General features: G+C 36.7%; 2 protein-coding genes across 3 annotated transcripts; both read left to right on the top strand.

The window, feature by feature from the left end:
* The first annotated feature begins 3,835 nt into the window (after positions 1–3,835).
* LOC149679168 (uncharacterized) lies at positions 3,836–11,465 on the top strand. Its single transcript, XM_089835798.1, has 8 exons — positions 3,836–3,919; positions 3,993–4,070; positions 4,776–4,828; positions 5,269–5,350; positions 5,413–5,517; positions 5,876–6,007; positions 6,093–6,972; positions 9,130–11,465. Exons 1-8 carry the CDS (start codon positions 3,836–3,838, stop codon positions 10,080–10,082), a joined length of 2,367 nt encoding a protein of 788 aa, XP_089691924.1. The 3' UTR covers positions 10,083–11,465.
* Positions 11,466–12,403: 938 nt separating this feature from the next.
* LOC149679167 (uncharacterized) lies at positions 12,404–14,801 on the top strand. Of its 2 annotated transcripts, XM_089835710.1 has the most exons (6): positions 12,404–12,538; positions 12,647–12,712; positions 13,042–13,123; positions 13,193–13,297; positions 13,653–13,784; positions 13,870–14,801. In XM_089835710.1, exons 2-6 carry the CDS (start codon positions 12,666–12,668, stop codon positions 14,785–14,787), a joined length of 1,284 nt encoding a protein of 427 aa, XP_089691836.1. In that variant the 5' UTR covers positions 12,404–12,538; positions 12,647–12,665; the 3' UTR covers positions 14,788–14,801. The 2 variants fall into 2 exon arrangements, with proteins under 2 accessions (XP_089691836.1, XP_089691835.1); XM_089835709.1 differs by lacking the exons at positions 12,404–12,538; positions 12,647–12,712 and having other exon boundaries at positions 12,776–13,123.
* The last annotated feature ends 4,032 nt before the right edge of the window (positions 14,802–18,833 follow it).

Here is an 18,833-nt window from a genome sequence, read left to right as displayed (position 1 = left end):
GTTATGTTTGGTTAGGTTTGGTTAGTTTAGGTTAGGTTAGGTTTGGTTAGGTTAGGTTAGGTTAGGTTAGTAATATTTTATAAATCATTTAACAATGCTACGCCTTTTCCAGAATATTGATGTTTAGCTTCATTGACTTCTCAAATAATATGTCTTTTCCAAACCTTTACTGTTATGTTATGTTAGGTTAGGTTTGTAATATTTTATAAATCATTTAACAATGCTACGCCTTTTCCAGAATATTGATGTTTAGCTTCATTGACTTCTCAAATAATATGTCTTTTCCAAACCTTTACTGTTATGTTATGTTAGGTTAGGTTAGGTTAGTAATATTTTATAAATCATTTAACAATGCTACGCCTTTTCCAGAATATTGATGTTTAGCTTCTTTGACTTTTCAAATAATATGCCTTTTCGAAAACATTACTGTTGAAAATACCATTGCAAACTTACTTTAGAACACTATTCAATTTGAAACAACCAAGTTGAAATAAACAGAGAAAAAATTATTAGACTTTTTATTCAAGTTAAAGCGTTTTGTAATTTTAAGTAACATTAAAGAAAATGTTACGGTTTACGGCTTATTTTAGCTTTCCCTTAAATTAACATAAGCCTTTAAAACCGATTCCACGGTTAACTCATTGCTACTTCGTTATTATCGGAGATAACTAGGCAGTGTACACTAACGTTAAGTGCAGCCATTCATGGCGATCTCCACTTTTCGTAAACCGCCCAAGTAGCGGGATTTCGGTCCAACGGGACCTCCCTTCTTTGGTTTCGGTTGAATGGGATTTCGGTCCAATGGGAGGGAATCAATTTGTTACGGGTGAAGTTTTGGGTGAGGCACCAAGAAAAATGCCATTACTCCCTCACTGTGATTTTTTGGAGAAAGGAATGTTCCCTTTTTTGGTCACTTTGAACCATAAAAAATTTTAATTCATTTTCGACATTTAGGTTTCATCAGCATTTGTTGATTTTTATTTAGAGTTTAATTCATTTTCAAAATTTAGGTTTCATCATTATTTGTTGATTTTTATAAAGATTAAATTTTACAAATTATGCATTTTACTGCTCAGTTTTAACAGGCGTTGCCCAACATCCCATCCCAAACATTCGCCCAGTAACATACCGATTTCGATAAGTTGCAACATTAACATAATCTTTAATCTAAATGCAACCTTTCGATTGTTTGAAGTATGAAGCAAAATGTCGGTGTTCCTTATTAGTTTGCGCTACTTATCGCTGTCAGTTTACCGTTACTATCGGTCAGTTGTTTCAACACACTAAATCGTACCATGCTGTTTTACATTGATGTTCCTTTATGAGTCACCAACTGTACATCTTTCTACTCCATAAAAATTTACGATAAACTCTATGGCTATGAGGCTTTTTTTCTTTTAGCTGGCAACCACTAATTTGCAAAAATCATCATATCTTGAACTTAATTCCTACTGTTTTAGACGAAGTCAACATGCTGTGATTTATGCAAACTAGCAAGTGTTAGGTTCAAGTAATTTCCAAATGGGTTGGCGTACGACAAAATGTCATAGAACAGTTTCGTCTTATATTGGCCCCAGGAACCCAAATACTTCCGCTCCTACGTCCATTTCAGATACACACTATGTATAGTATCACTATAATTATATATTTAATTTAGTGTATTACAATTTTAACATAAGTAAATTTTTGAAAGTAAGGATTACGGCCCAGGTAATTTTTTTAGGTCAAGAAAACGAGGGGATAATCACTTGAATTTTCTGTACTCCAATTAAGGTTTAGGTTTGCGTTATTGTGGGGCTACTCACTCAAGTTTTCCGTTTGTGTCGCACTTTTACAATTATAAAAGAAGGTAAATTATTGATGTACAGATTACGGGAAATCATTTTAGCACAGTTAAAGAGAGCGCATCGAGAGACCAATCAGTCTGTTTTCTCTACTTCAATTAAGGGTTTACTTATGTGTTACGATTAATAATTTTTGCACTGTTAAATGGTGGGCAAGTTTACTATTTGTGTCGCACTATTATAATTATAACAGAAGAAAATGAATTGAACTTAGGATTACTAGTAATCATTATATCACACTAAAAGGTAGCGCGTCGAGGGGGTATTCATTGAAATTTTCTATTTGTTACGATGTGGCTAAAATTGTGAGTCCAGCTCTTGGGTCATCTTGTTTGTTTCGCGCTCTTTACATAACCTTCTTCTCCCCCGTTCCTTCTCGTTCCATAAAACTTCGAGGTCAGACTCCTTTTGGTAAACCGATTTCCCCTTTCCTCATCACATCGGCAGTACACAGTGACCTCATAGGGGGCTTAACCAAAAATCACCCTCTCTCTCTCCGACTCTGTGTTTTTATTATTTTCGCAAAATATCGTTTATATAATTATATGTCTATTGTCTGATAATACTGAACTTTAAAATATTAAACTTCTCTATATGAATAATATGATAAAAATAGTTGTTAATTTAATATTATCGACGCTGTGCAACTAAATGTTTCTCTTGAAATTTTATAAGGGGCCCCCAAATCATCCTTAGCCTATCTGTAAAAAAATCCTGGCGGCGCCACTGGTCACATTAAGAAGGCTTCAAATGTGATCGGTGTGACTATGCAAGTACGCGGAAGAGTAATTTGATCACACATCAACGCATTCACAGTGATCAAAAACCCTTCAAATGTGATCAGTGTGACTATGCAAGCACGCAGAAGGTTCATTTGATCGCATATCAACGCATTCACAGTGGTGATAAACCCTTCAAATGTGATCAGTTTGACTATGCAAGCACGCAGAAGGTTCATTTAATCAGACACGAACGCATTCACAGTGGTGATAAACCCTTCGTATGTGATCAGTGTGATTTTGCAAGTACTCGGAACTATGATTTGAAAATACATCTACGCGTTCATAGCGGTGAAAAACCCTTCAAATGTGATCAGTGTGACTATGCAAGCACGCAGAAAAATAATTTGATCAAACATCAACGCATTCACAGTGGTGAAAAACCCTTCAAATGTGATCAGTGTGACTATGCTGGCGCAAACAACTCTAATTTGATCAGGCATCAATTTATTCACAGTGGTGAAAAACCCACGGAATTAGATTAGTGCGAATATGCCAGTAATCGTATGAGTAATTTGATGATACAATGGTGAAAAGCGCCTCAAGTGTGATCGGTGGGACTATATATATGCAGACAGAAGTGTCATTTGATAGTACATAAACGTAGAAGTCACATGAATGAATAGATGGATTTACATTTTAAATGTGTAGGACAATAACCATATTTCATCGTTTTGTGTAATGAATGGGCCGACACTGTGTATGTAACATTGAATCCATTAAATTTCTCCATTATAAATTGTATTAACGGAAGCGCCGCTCATTTTCAGAGACAAGACTCTTGGGGCACTATATCCAGTTGTAACACCGCCATTTTCAGAACTAATTTTATATTAAATGTAATAAAATTCACATAGACGATGCTAAAATAAGCCATAATAAATTTTGGATACGTTTTTCGAATTGTTCCAAACTTGTTTCCAAACCTTTGAGCTTTTCTTCTTTCGAACGAGTTCCATTTCCGTTATCAGTCCCCTCGGAGCTTTCATTAGCACATAAATTGTCGGAAGTTTCTTCAGGTTTTGATGTAGTACTTGCTAAATGTCCTGGTTCGTCATTTGCGTCTTTAATTACTTTAACTTCGTCATCAGCTCAGGTACTAGATGGTTTCAACAGAGGCAGGAAAATTGTCGCTAACCCTGACTTTACCGTTGAAATCGGGCTTGTTGTGTTTTCAGTATTTATTAGATTTATCACGTATAGAGAGGTTTAATGGCAGAATTTTACTGTTTGTTCATATTGTCAAGTTTATTTTATCATCCATTTATTGGGTTAAGTTTGCAATCTGATGATTCTGTATATAAACTAAACAATGAAAGCTTTTAATTTTTGTACCTTAAAAAACATGTTTTTAATTAATTTCAATTAGAATGACCGAGTTGCAATTAACGAGACCAGGATAATTCGAAAGTGGAGCTCAATTAGTATCTTTATGCTAAATTTCAAGGTAATTCACCGTGGGGGGGGGCGAGATTCAAGGTTTTTGTTTTTTTCCGCGCAAAAACCTGTATTTTAATTAGTTCTGTATTGTCATTATTTTTTATTAGAACGAGTGATTTGTGAGTGAAGACATATGAATTGATTTCATCGCAAAATACCTGCTTTTACAAAAATATTTAGTTTGCTTTTGAAAATTGTTATAGATAGTTTTTGCGGTCCAAGTCTGGCAGAATCTCCGATATTTTCTCGACATGATACTTCTAGAGAACCACAGTTCACTCCACAGCAGTGACAGCACACTTCCTCTGGTTCAAAACCAGTTTATTAATTGCTTGGACTAGTTTTAAAATTCAAGAAGTGAGGGTTACTGGTCCTCAGGACCAGTTTATTAATTAAGAACAACGGTGGGGGCCAGTCCTGAAACCAGTTTATTATTTCGGACACTAGGGGGGTCACTGGTTCCAAGCAGCGTGGGAAATAAGGCGGTGGCATAGGGCGTATGACCAGTTTAAAAACTGCCAGGACCAGTTTAAAAATTGCCTGGACCCGCTTAAAAATTAAATCGGAGGGGGGTCAGTGGTGTACTTGACCACTAATAAAATTAAAGGGTAACTGGGTAACCAGAGTCCAGATGTTATCTCAACTATTTTAATTGTTGGCCCCCTCCTTACCTGCTTTTAAACTAGGACTAAGTAAATTCCTCAAAATTTAGTATTTAGTCCCGAACCCTCCTCCCTTCATGTCCACCTACTATTACCTGGAGCTGTAAGGTTTGTTGTAAACCCTAGCTCGTCATCCCACACGGAGCAAAAAAAATTATCCACTGCTTCATTTTAGCAGACGATAAAAGGCTCGATAAAAGCTCGAAACCAGATTTTGAACATGCAGCTTAAGGCTCGAAGCTCGATAAGAAACTCGAGGCTCGGCTCGAAGCTCGATAACCGAAAAAAGCAAGGCTCGAGGCTCGGCTCGAACCCAAAAAATCAAGGCTCGCACAGCCCTAAGAATAAATAATTTATACGAAGCTAGTTGTAGTTGTATTCAGAAAATGTGCTTGAGAAAATCCCTAGTCTTGAACAAAAGTGTCACAATTTAAGCATCGCTATGTTTTTCTTAGCTTTTTATAGCGAAAGCTACAATGTATGGGGAAACTTTCTTTGTCCGTTTTTGATTTACCTTCAGTTTGAAAAATTATTTTATTTTAGGGTAGATTTACAATCTCAACAACTCTCTTTTCAAAATTCCGAAATGAGTTTAGTAAATCTTCAAAGGGTGGCGATTAAAGAGGTATTTTGCGAAATTATTATTTATTTAAGACAAACTGAAGATGACGAAAACTTTGTTTTTAGGAAATGGACTACGAGGAAGAATGTAACTATGATCACTTGAGCAAAGATGATCTAATCAATGAAGTAAAAGCTAGAGATGATCGAATTAGGAAACTGGAAGCCAAGGTATTTTCAAAGCATATAGGGGTTTTTTTTAGCAGTGTGAAATTAAGCGCAGAGATATGAGAAAATTTAAATGGACAGTTGTGGAATCAGGTGTCCCTTAAAATAGAACCAAACTCTATGAGTGGGTTAATTAATTAAGGTTATTGGTGAAAACACCTATCAGGATTGGCACAAAGTTAAGGGGATTGGCAACACGTTCTTCGTTTCTTTATTAACAAAGAAACCCGACGAGGGCCTTTGTTGCTGATCCCCTTCTTGCGTGTCATCATCTTCCCCTTTTTCTGGCTTGCCCCTTTAAAATACTTTCAGCCAAAGAAACTCCGAAGATTGTTTTGTAATGGAATCTCATTTTGTTTAGTGTAATGTTTTAATTTCAAAAATGGCAAAAGAGAGAGTGAAAACATCATTGACGATAAATAAGCAAATAGACGAAATTGAAAGACTCAAAAGGGTCATTAAAGAGTTGGAAAATAGAATCAAAGATCTGATGGTATGCAAGATCCTTCACTTTCATAATCGAAGGAAAAATTAATTATTTTAAGAATGAGCGTTATTGTTAATTGTTTAAAAAATAGGAGAAGAGTGGAATACTTCAATTTCCTAACGATGAGTTAGTGAAAACTGAACCCGTCGAAAATGATTTGGGAAATAATGTCCAGGAGTTAACCCTTCCAGTTGTGATGCACAGTGTCCAAGCTGTCAATGTCCAAGGCATTCTGTGTAAAGAAAATATTAGTCAAGAATCACCTGTTACTGAGGTTGGCAATACAAACCCTGAAACTACCTTGAAAAAAACTGAAAATATGGGGTTTATAACGCGAAATACGAATCCGTGTCTCCCTAAACCGAACTACAGTGACAGTTTGCCTCAAAGTGCGCCTTCACCTAAAATTAAGGTTGAAAACCCATTCGAAATGACTCCTGACACGAACACGGAGAGTGATTCTCCACGAGAACCTTTTGAAAACAATATTACCATTAACGACTTCCTTCTTAAATCGCCAAGTTTCTCGACAGAGGGAGACACTGAGGATAATTCAACTCCATCGAAGAAATTTCGTGTTCCTGAATTGAATGTTGAATCCGAAAAACATTTGGATCTTTCTATTGATGCAAATGTCGCAGGCGATTCATTAGAAGGAGCCCCAGAAAACGAACTTGATGAAAACCAATCCGAAATCGCCGTGACAGATGCAAAGAAAAGTGATGGACAAAATCAAAATGTGGAGCTGTTTGTCGATCCGAGTTCATTGAGTGTGCCAGTGTTTGTTCCTAAAGTAGAACGCAACCCAATTGAACTATCAGAATTGACCCCCGTCTCTATGGAAAGCGATTTGCCCGAAGTTCCAATTGCAGTTCAACATAATAGTTCGGTGTCCAACACGGAGACATTAGAAGATGTCGCTCCAAAGAATCCAGAAGGTAAAACCTCATCGCCTCGTTCGAAAATTGCAGGTAAGCCATTTCATTCTTTAATAGTCTTGAGTGCCTAGATTGAGAAGTCATATTTCTAAACCACTATTTCCGCCTTCTCTAGTCGCGTATTTCATTTAACTGCTCGTAATGCAATCCGAATGTATTTTTTTCACCCTCCGAAAAACGCGAATGATGGAGACACGGCCTCCCTGCTTTTGGACGTAATTCCGCTTTAAACTTAGATGAAAACTAGTCTTGGGTCGAAAGCCCCCTAAGCGATGCTTATTTTCAATCGTTGTGGTTGTAAATACTTAATAACAGTGGCATGACGCCATATTGTTGCGCACTTTAGCGTAGTTATACTGCTTATATTATTGAAGCGTACGCTGATTCACGTGATCAAAGCCTTTACTTTTCTTCGACATTGCTTGTTCGTACAACTTGGAATTCTGTTCTTTTCAAGTGCGTCTACACAATTCTACGTATTTAATGCCTTTTTTTGCAAACTTTATGAGATGAGTACATCGTTAATTCTACCGTGAAATGTTTTTCTTCATCCCGGCTAAATTAATTCAGTATGAAACTTAGTAAGGATGAAATTTATAGCGTCCCATTTTAACGCGAAGCAGAAATACCCCTCAAATGAGATTAGTGTTCCTTTGGAAGCACGGAAGAAATTAATTTGATGAAAATCAATGCATTTACAAAATACACTAAGAAACTTCACATTTCTAGCCGCCATTTTTCAAGATGTCCGCGGATTAAAACCAATTTCTTTAACGTCCTTGCAACGTTTACGCGGGGACGGTTTGGCCGGGGCATTGAGTATCAATCAGCTACGACTTTTACTTAACAATACCAGGGTGCCTATTCTGTAAGCATTGAAAGAGAGTTGTCGATCGACATCTCTCTCGGTCTCGAAAATCAGAAAAATGGTATTCTGTCAGAAGTTGTCGAGTATCGACAAGTTATCGAACTAGATATCGACAGGGTTTCGTTTCGAGTAACCCCTCTTGCATGAATTTTAATCTGAGAGTAAATAGCTGCCCTTCTACATTTATCTCGCTTTGAGTTAGGCTTAGGGAAAATATTCGGTGAGTTTTACGAAGACAACGTTCTATCAGAAGTAGAAGAAGAAGATGTAGTTGTACTCAGGGTGCCTTTTGCTAGGTAGAGAAACAAAGTGAAAACTAGATTTGACAACAGAGAGTGGGTGCCAGAACGAAAGAAAATGGTAGCTTGTCTGCACGCAGAATCAGCTAGCATTTTATTCTCCGAACATCCGTTGAATTTGAAAATACGTCCTTTCGAGCCAAGGTTTCTCAATTCAATTTATGTTCATCCCCTTTTTACCTCTCCGTTTGACGATGTCTTCACGGAGAGGTATTTCACTGGACGTGTCTGTCACCGCGTTCACGCAATTGCCGGTTTTCTTTTCATTTACTGTGAATCAATCGCCTTATATACCCTAAATTTCCAAAAATTGTTAAAGAGGCATACGCTTGAATTCAAACGTCAACAATAGCTATGTTTAAAATGATTTTAGGAATAACGTTTCTTAGAATGACTAGACTAAACTAAATATTAAGCTAAATTACTGACGATAAAAATAATCGGAGAGGTATTACACTGGACGTGTCTGTCACCGCGTTCTCAATTTACAAATCGGAGCAAACGTATATGCTATATCCGGAACTCGTTCACAGTTCTATTATCGTTGTTAGGGTAAAGATGTACGCGGCGATCACCTACGAGAAATGTCTAGACTCCTAATGACAGGGCTTCCACCAAAGTTTCACGTAATTGCGGGTTTTCTTATTATTTATTGTGAATCATTCGCCTTATATACCCTAAATTTCCAAAAATTGTTAAAGAGGCATACGCTTGAATTCAAACGTCAACAATAGCTATGTTTAAAATGATTTTAGGAATAACGTTTCTTAGAATGACTAAACTAATATTAAGCTAAATTACTGACGATAAAAGTAATCAATATAAATCATTTTTAATTAAGAACAACGTCTCGACTCGTAGATGTCTATTGTGGTTTCCCAACTTATTGTTTATAAGGTCGTTTACTCATACTTTAAAAAAACAATGAGTTTTCGTATTGTTCTTGAATGTTACTGTATTTTTGATACTATATTGTAAATGACGTATGTGTCGTTTTTATATTTCATTAATAAATTTCTGTAGGGAAATTCAGGAAGAAACGTTCAACTCGGATCAAATATTCTGCTGAATTTAAAAGGGGTCCACAACGTCACATTAAAAAGGGTAACGAAGAAAAACCCTTCAAATGTGATCGGTGCGACTATAAATGTACCCAGAAGATTAGTTTGATCGCACATCAACATATTCACAGTGGTGAAAAACCCTTCAAATGTGATCAGTGTGACTATGCAAGCACGCAGAAGGTTCATTTCATCGCACATCAACGCATTCACAGTGGTGAAAAACCCTTCAAATGTGATCAGTGTGACTTTGCAAGTACTCGGAACTATGATTTGAAAATACATCTACGCGTTCATAGCCGTGAAAAACCCTTTAAATGTGATCAGTGTGATTATGCAAGCACACAGAAGAATAATTTGATCACACATCAACGCATTCACAGTGGTGAAAAACCCTTCAAATGTGATCAGTGTGACTTTGCAAGTACTCGGAACTATGATTTGAAAATACATCTACGCGTTCATAGCCGTGAAAAACCCTTTAAATGTGATCAGTGTGATTATGCAAGCACACAGAAGAATAATTTGATCACACATCAACGCATTCACAGGGGTGAAAAACCCTTCAAATGTGATCAGTGTGACTATGGAAGTACGTGGAAGATTAGTTTGATCGCACATCAACATATTCACAGTGGTGAAAAACCCTTCAAATGTGATCAGTGTGACTATGCAAGCACGCAGAAGAATAATTTGATCACACATCAACGCATTCACAGTGGTGAAAAAACCTTCAAATGTGATCAGTGTGACTATGCAAGTACGTGGAAGATTAGTTTGATCGCACATCAACATATTCACAGTGGTGAAAAACCCTTCAAATGTGATCAGTGTGACTATGCAAGTGCGTGGAAGAATAATTTGATCAGACATCAATTTATTCACAGTGGTGAAAAACCCACAGAATTAGATTAGTGCGAATATGCTAGTAATCGTTTGAGTATTTTGATGATACAATGGTGAAAAACGCCTCAAGTGTGATCGGTGGGACTATGTATATGCAGACAGAAGTGTCATTTGATAGTACATAAACGTAGAAGTCACATGAATGAATAGATGGATTTACATTTTAAATGTGTAGGACAATAACCATATTTCATCGTTTTGTGTAATGAATGGGCCGACACTGTGTATGTAACAATCCATTAAATTTCTCCATTAGAAATTGTATTAACGGAAGCGCCGCTCATTTTCAGAGGCAAGACTCTTGGGCCACTATACCCAATTGTAACACCGCCATTTTCATAACTAATTTTATATTAAATGTAATAAAATTCACATAGACGATGCTAAAATAAGCTATAATAAATTTTGGATACGTTTTTTCGAATTGTTCGAAACTTGTTTCCAAACGTTTGAGGTTTTTTCTTTCGAGCGATTTCCATTTCCGTTATCAGTCCCCTCGGAGCTTTCATTATCACATAAATTGTCGGAAGTTTCTTCAGGTTTTGATGTAGTACTTGCTAAATATCCTGGATCGTCATTTGCGTCTTTAATTACTTTAACTTCGTCATCAGCTCATGTACTGGATGGTTTCAACAGAGACAGGATAATTGTCGCTAACCCTGACTTTACCGTTGAAATCAGGCTTGTTGTGTTTTCAGTATTTATTAGGTTTATCACGTATAGAGGTTTAATTTCAGAATTTTACTGTTTGTTCATATTGTCGCGTACATTTTATCATGCGTCCATTAGGATAAGTTCGCATTCCGTATATTGTCTGAGGACCGTTTCAGTGATGAAATTTTAATCTAAATATATTAGCGGCCTGGTTAATTAGAGTGGTTTGATTGAGTTCTTCTATAGACTGGTAATGCAGTGATCCCCTAGCCTTTAAGGCTGTTAAGTGTGATGGACTCCTGGTCCTATTCTGGGCCAGTAACATTTTAGTTTTATGTGTTACCACTAATTTAAGTATTGTTACACTGAATTTGAAAGTTGTAAAAAAATTTAAACAATATCACGAAGATATTTCATAGCGGTGGTCTCCAAGTCTGTTTAGTGTTTATTGTCTACATAGATGCAGGAAAATTGTCGCTAACTTTACCGTTGAATTCATACTCTCTTTTTTTTAGTACTTAGTAGGTGTATTCACGTATAGAGGTTTAATGGCTGAATAATACTGTTGGTTCATATTGTCAAGTTTATTTTATCATACGTTTATTGGGTTAAGTTTGCATTCTGATGATTCTGTATATAAACTAAACAATAAAACCTTTTTTGTAACTTGAAAAACATGTTTTTAATTAATTTCAATTAACGAGACCGGGATAATTCGAAAAAGGAGCTCAATTAATATCTTTATGCTAAATTTCAAGCTAATTCACCGTGGGGGGGGGGGAGATTTAAGGTTTGTTCCGCGCAAAAACCTGTATTTTAATTAGCTCTGTATTGTAATTATTTTTTATTAGAACGAGTGATTTGTGAGTGAAGACATATGAATTGATTTCATTGCAAAATACCTACTTTTACAAAAATCTTTAGTTTGCTTTTGAAAATTGTCATAGATAGTTTTTGCGGTCCAAGCCTGGAAGAATCTCCGATATTTTCTCGACATGATACTTCTAGAGAACCACAGTTCACTCCACAACAGTTTTCAGCACACTTCCTCTGGTTCAAAACAAGTTTATTAATTGCTTGGACTAGTTTTAAAATTCAAGAAGTGAGGGTTACTGGTCCTCAGGACCAGTTTATTAATTAAGAACAAAGGTGGGGGCCAGTCCAGAAACCAGTTTATTATTTAGGACACTAGGGGGGTCACTGGTCCCAAGCAGCGTGGGATATAAGGCGGTGGCATAGGGCGAATGACCAATTTAAAAATTGCCTGGACCCGTTTAAAAATTAAATCGGATGGGGGGTCAGTGGTGTACTTGACCACTAATAAAATTCAAGGGTAACTGGGTAACCAGAGTCCAGATGTTATCTCAACTATTTTAATTATCCTTTTCGTCATTTTAGCAGACGACGCGTCCTGGACAATGGTCATGAATCAGTTCATTTATTCCAGACCAGGGGTGTGGCTGGCCCAATGTCCAGTTTTAAAAAAACCTTATTTCCCAAACTGTACTCCCAAGGACTAGTTTCAAAAATATCCTTATTTCCCAGACTGATTGACGGCGGTAAGGAAAAAGCTGTCTGCTAGACGTTCTCTTTTTCGCGTTTGTACTTTGTAGTGATTAGTGAATTCCTTTGTTACGGTAACGGTTCCTCCTTTAAAGGCTTTAATGTATTTTTATTGATTATTAAAAAGAGTATCTGTATACAAGAAAAGCTCTTAATAAAAGTTGAAGCTTTTTCTCATTTTTAACCCCAAAAACAGAACAGTGTGAGTAACTGTGAAACCAAAACAACGTTAATATAAGCCTTGCCTGGTAAGAATGTATATTAAACTGAGGGGAAACGCCCTTGGTAACACTAAATCTTTCTTTATGGCCTTACTTTTTATTATTATTAAAATATTACGTATATTATCTTAACAGGGAAACTTTACAAAAAGTGATGGAATTTGTTAAAGAATGTCGTGTTGTGGTCGAACGTTTAAACTGGTAAGTGATGAATATAATGCAACTTGGATCATGTTAAACAGGCATAACGGATCCAAACCTATTGAAACTATTATACCTTGAAAAGAAATAGATCTTTCTTGCTGTTTAAAAAATTAAAAATGCTAGCAGAATAAATAATTTATACGAAGCTAGTTGTAGTTGTATTCAGAAAATGTGCTTGAGAAAATCCCTAGTCTTGAACAAAAGTGTCACAATTTAAGCATTGCTATGTTTTTCTTAGCTTTTTATAGCGAAAGCTACAATGTATGGGGAAACTTTCCTTGTCCGTTTTTGATTTACCTTCAGTTTGAAAAATTATTTTATTTTAGGGAAGATTTACAATCTCAACAACTCTCTTTACAAAATTCCGAAATGAGTTTAGTAAATCTTCAAAGGTTGGCGATTAAAGAGGTATTTTGCGAAATTATTGGAATTTCCTTGTTTTAGGCAATCTGGAAGTTATTGAAACTTTGTTTTTAGGAAATGGACTACGAGGAAGAATGTAACTATGATCACTTGAGCAAAGATGATCTAATCAATGAAGTAAAAGCTAGAGATGATCGAATTAGGAAACTGGAAGCCAAGGTATTTTCAAAGCATATAGGGGTTTTCAGCAGTGTGAAATTAAGCACAGAGATATGAGAAAATTTAAATGGACAGTTGTGGAATCAGGTGTCCCTTAAAATAGAACCAAACTCTATGAGTGGGTTAATTAATTAAGGTTATTGGTGAAAACACCTATCAGGATTGGCACAAAGCTAAGGGGATTGGCAACACGTTCTTCGTTTCTTTATTAACAAAGAAACCCGACGAGGGCCTTTGTTGCTGATCCCCTTCTTGCGTGTCATCATCTTCCCCTTTTTCTGGCTTGCCCCTTTAAAATACTTTCAGCCAAAGAAACTCCGAAGATTGTTTTGTAATGGAATCTCATTTTGTTTAGTGTAATGTTTTAATTTCAAAAATGGCAAAAGAGAGAGTGAAAACATCATTGACGATAAATAAGCAAATAGACGAAATTGAAAGACTCAAAAGGGTCATTAAAGAGTTGGAAAATAGAATCAAAGATCTGATGGTATGCAAGATCCTTCACTTTCATAATCGAAGGAAAAATTAATTATTTTAAGAATGAGCGTTATTGTTAATTGTTTAAAAAATAGGAGAAGAGTGGAATACTTCAATTTCCTAACGATGAATTAGTGAAAACTGAACCCGTCGAAAATGATTTGGGAAATAATGTCCAGGAGTTAACCCTTCCAGTTGTGATGCACAGTGTCCAAGCTGTCAATGTCCAAGGCATTCTGTGTAAAGAAAATATTAGTCAAGAATCACCTGTTACTGAGGTTGGCAATACAAACCCTGAAACTACCTTGAAAAAAACTGAAAATATGGGGTTTATAACGCGAAATACGAATCCGTGTCTCCCTAAACCGAACTACAGTGACAGTTTGCCTCAAAGTGCGCCTTCACCTAAAATTAAGGTTGAAAACCCATTCGAAATGACTCCTGACACGAACACGGAGAGTGATTCTCCACGAGAACCTTTTGAAAACAATATTACCATTAACGACTTCCTTCTTAAATCGCCAAGTTTCTCGACAGAGGGAGACACTGAGGATAATTCAACTCCATCGAAGAAATTTCGTGTTCCTGAATTGAATGTTGAATCCGAAAAACATTTGGATCTTTCTCTTGATGCAAATGTCGAAGGCGATTCATTAGAAGGAGCCCCAGAAAACGAACTTGATGAAAACCAATCCGAAATCGCCGTGACAGATGCAAAGAAAAGTGATGGACAAAATCAAAATGTGGAGCTGTTTGTCGATCCGAGTTCATTGAGTGTGCCAGTGTTTGTTCCTAAAGTAGAACGCAACCCAATTGAACTATCAGAATTGACCCCCGTCTCTATGGAAAGCGATTTGCCCGAAGTTCCAATTGCAGTTCAACATAATAGTTCGGTGTCCAACACGGAGACATTAGAAGATGTCGCTCCAAAGAATCCAGAAGGTAAAACCTCATCGCCTCGTTCGAAAATTGCAGGTAAGCCATTTCATTCTTTAATAGTCTTGAGTGCCTAGATTGAGAAGTCATATTTCTAAACCACTATTTCCGCCTTCTCTAGTCGCGTATTTCATTTAACTGCTCGTAATGCAATCCGAATGTATTTTTTTCACCCTCCGAAAAACGCGAATGATGGAGACACGGCCTCCCTGCTTTTGGACGTAATTCCGCTTTAAACTTAGATGAAAACTAGTCTTGGGTCGAAAGCCCCCTAAGCGATGCTTATTTTCAATCGTTGTGGTTGTAAATACTTAATAACAGTGGCATGACGCCATATTGTTGCGCACTTTAGCGTAGTTATACTGCTTATATTATTGAAGCGTACGCTGATTCACGTGATCAAAGCCCTTACTTTTCTTGGACATTGCTTGTTCGTACAACTTGGCATTCTGTTCTTTTCAAGTGCGTCTACACAATTCTACGTATTTAATGCCTTTTTTTGCAAACTTTATGAGTTGAGTACATCGTTAATTCTACCGTGAAATGTTTTTCTTCATCCCGGCTAAATTAATTCAGTATGAAACTTAGTAAGGATGAAATTTATAGCGTCCCATTTTAACGCGAAGCAGAAATACCCCTCAAATGAGATTAGTGTTCCTTTGGAAGCACGGAAGAAATTAATTTGATGAAAATCAATGCATTTACAAAATACACTAAGAAACTTCACATTTCTAGCCGCCATTTTTCAAGATGTCCGCGGATTAAAACCAATTTCTTTAACGTCCTTGCAACGTTTACGCGGGGACGGTTTGGCCGGGGCATTGAGTATCAATCAGCTACGACTTTTACTTAACAATACCAGGGTGCCTATTCTGTAAGCATTGAAAGAGAGTTGTCGATCGACATCTCTCTCGGTCTCGAAAATCAGAAAAATGGTATTCTGTCAGAAGTTGTCGAGTATCGACAAGTTGTCGAACTAGATATCGACAGGGTTTCGTTTCGAGTAACCCCTCTTGCATGAATTTTAATCTGAGAGTAAATAGCTGCCCTTCTACATTTATCTCGCTTTGAGTTAGGCTTAGGGAAAATATTCGGTGAGTTTTACGAAGACAACGTTCTATCAGAAGTAGAAGAAGAAGATGTAGTTGTACTCAGGGTGCCTTTTGCTAGGTAGAGAAACAAAGTGAAAACTAGATTTGACAACAGAGAGTGGGTACCAGAACGAAAGAAAATGGTAGCTTGTCTGCACGCAGAATCAGCTAGCATTTTATTCTCCGAACATCCGTTGAATTTGAAAATACGTCCTTTCGAGCCAAGGTTTCTCAATTCAATTTATGTTCATCCCCTTTTTACCTCTCCGTTTGACGATGTCTTCACGGAGAGGTATTTCACTGGACGTGTCTGTCACCGCGTTCACGCAATTGCCGGTTTTCTTTTCATTTACTGTGAATCAATCGCCTTATATACCCTAAATTTCCAAAAATTGTTAAAGAGGCATACGCTTGAATTCAAACGTCAACAATAGCTATGTTTAAAATGATTTTAGGAATAACGTTTCTTAGAATGACTAGACTAAACTAAATATTAAGCTAAATTACTGACGATAAAAATAATCGGAGAGGTATTACACTGGACGTGTCTGTCACCGCGTTCTCAATTTACAAATCGGAGCAAACGTATATGCTATATCCGGAACTCGTTCACAGTTCTATTATCGTTGTTAGGGTAAAGATGTACGCGGCGATCACCTACGAGAAATGTCTAGACTCCTAATGACAGGGCTTCCACCAAAGTTTCACGTAATTGCGGGTTTTCTTATTATTTATTGTGAATCATTCGCCTTATATACCCTAAATTTCCAAAAATTGTTAAAGAGGCATACGCTTGAATTCAAACGTCAACAATAGCTATGTTTAAAATGATTTTAGGAATAACGTTTCTTAGAATGACTAAACTAATATTAAGCTAAATTACTGACGATAAAAGTAATCAATATAAATCATTTTTAATTAAGAACAACGTCTCGACTCGTAGATGTCTATTGTGGTTTCCCAACTTATTGTTTATAAGGTCGTTTACTCATACTTTAAAAAAAACAATGAGTTTTCGTATTGTTCTTGAATGTTACTGTATTTTTGATACTATATTGTAAATGACGTATGTGTCGTTTTTATATTTCATTAATAAATTTCTGTAGGGAAATTCAGGAAGAAACGTTCAACTCGGATCAAATATTCTGCTGAATTTAAAAGGGGTTCACAACGTCACATTAAAAAGGGTAACGAAGAAAAACCCTTCAAATGTGATCGGTGCGACTATAAATGTACCCAGAAGATTAGTTTGATCGCACATCAACATATTCACAGTGGTGAAAAACCCTTCAAATGTGATCAGTGTGACTATGCAAGCACGCAGAAGGTTCATTTCATCGCACATCAACGCATTCACAGTGGTGAAAAACCCTTCAAATGTGATCAGTGTGACTTTGCAAGTACTCGGAACTATGATTTGAAAATACATCTACGCGTTCATAGCCGTGAAAAACCCTTTAAATGTGATCAGTGTGATTATGCAAGCACACAGAAGAATAATTTGATCACACATCAACGCATTCACAGGGGTGAAAAACCCTTCAAATGTGATCAGTGTGACTATGGAAGTACGTGGAAGATTAGTTTGATCGCACATCAACATATTCACAGTGGTGAAAAACCCTTCAAATGTGATCAGTGTGACTATGCAAGCACGCAGAAGAATAATTTGATCACACATCAGCGCATTCACAGTGGTGAAAAAACCTTCAAATGTGATCAGTGTGACTATGCAAGTACGTGGAAGATTAGTTTGATCGCACATCAACATATTCACAGTGGTGAAAAACCCTTCAAATGTGATCAGTGTGACTATGCAAGTGCGTGGAAGAATAATTTGATCAGACATCAATTTATTCACAGTGGTGAAAAACCCACAGAATTAGATTAGTGCGAATAGAGCTATTTCAGTGGGGGAAAAATTTCGTCTGCTACAAAAATTGGGCCTGCCTTTGAGTGTAGAGGGCGGCCATTTTGTGAGGGTTTCTCTATGGGCAAATAGCATTGGTGACGTAGCCATTACCCCCTCTGAAATAGCTCTATATGCTAGAAATCGTTTGAGTATTTTGATGATACAATGGTGAAAAACGCCTCAAGTGTGATCGGTGGGACTATGTATATGCAGACAGAAGTGTCATTTGATAGTACATAAACGTAGAAGTCACATGAATGAATAGATGGATTTACATTTTAAATGTGTAGGACAATAACCATATTTCATCGTTTTGTGTAATGAATGGGCCGACACTGTGTATGTAACAATCCATTAAATTTCTCCATTAGAAATTGTATTAACGGAAGCGCCGCTCATTTTCAGAGGCAAGACTCTTGGGCCACTATACCCAATTGTAACACCGCCATTTTCATAACTAATTTTATATTAAATGTAATAAAATTCACATAGACGATGCTAAAATAAGCTATAATAAATTTTGGATACGTTTTTTCGAATTGTTCGAAACTTGTTTCCAAACGTTTGAGGTTTTTTCTTTCGAGCGATTTCCATTTCCGTTATCAGTCCCCTCGGAGCTTTCATTATCACATAAATTGTCGGAAGTTTCTTCAGGTTTTGATGTAGTACTTGCTAAATATCCTGGATCGTCATTTGCGTCTTTAATTACTTTAACTTCGTCATCAGCTCATGTACTGGATGGTTTCAACAGAGACAGGATAATTGTCGCTAACCCTGACTTTACCGTTGAAATCAGGCTTGTTGTGTTTTCAGTATTTATTAGGTTTATCACGTATAGAGGTTTAATTTCAGAATTTTACTGTTTGTTCATATTGTCGCGTACATTTTATCATGCGTCCATTAGGATAAGTTCGCATTCCGTATATTGTCTGAGGACCGTTTCAGTGATGAAATTTTAATCTAAATATATTAGCGGCCTGGTTAATTAGAGTGGTTTGATTGAGTTCTTCTATAGACTGGTAATGCAGTGATCCCCTAGCCTTTAAGGCTGTTAAGTGTGATGGACTCCTGGTCCTATTCTGGGCCAGTAACATTTTAGTTTTATGTGTTACCACTAATT

Source organism: Phalangium opilio, unplaced genomic scaffold (genome assembly GCF_054372755.1).
Source record: "Phalangium opilio isolate 3A_F unplaced genomic scaffold, DU_Popi_V2 ptg000041l_1, whole genome shotgun sequence".
Taxonomy (NCBI): domain Eukaryota; kingdom Metazoa; phylum Arthropoda; class Arachnida; order Opiliones; family Phalangiidae; genus Phalangium; species Phalangium opilio.
Note: the sequence above shows the minus strand (reverse complement) of the source record. Positions and strands in the feature narration are given on the sequence as shown.

Excerpts from the sequence above, each read along its gene's own strand:
- LOC149679167 (XM_089835709.1), top strand. The coding sequence starts at position 12,941 with ATGTTTTTCTTAGCTTTTTATAGCGAAAGCTACAATGTATGGGGAAAC. Across the intron at positions 13,298-13,652 it reads TTAGGAAACTGGAAGCCAAG|TGTAATGTTTTAATTTCAAA; the intron begins GTATTTTCAAAG and ends CATTTTGTTTAG. Across the intron at positions 13,785-13,869 it reads ATAGAATCAAAGATCTGATG|GAGAAGAGTGGAATACTTCA; the intron begins GTATGCAAGATC and ends TTTAAAAAATAG.
- LOC149679168 (XM_089835798.1), top strand. The coding sequence starts at position 3,836 with ATGGCAGAATTTTACTGTTTGTTCATATTGTCAAGTTTATTTTATCAT. Across the intron at positions 4,071-4,775 it reads TCTTTATGCTAAATTTCAAG|TATTTAGTCCCGAACCCTCC; the intron begins GTAATTCACCGT and ends CTCAAAATTTAG. Across the intron at positions 5,518-5,875 it reads TTAGGAAACTGGAAGCCAAG|TGTAATGTTTTAATTTCAAA; the intron begins GTATTTTCAAAG and ends CATTTTGTTTAG.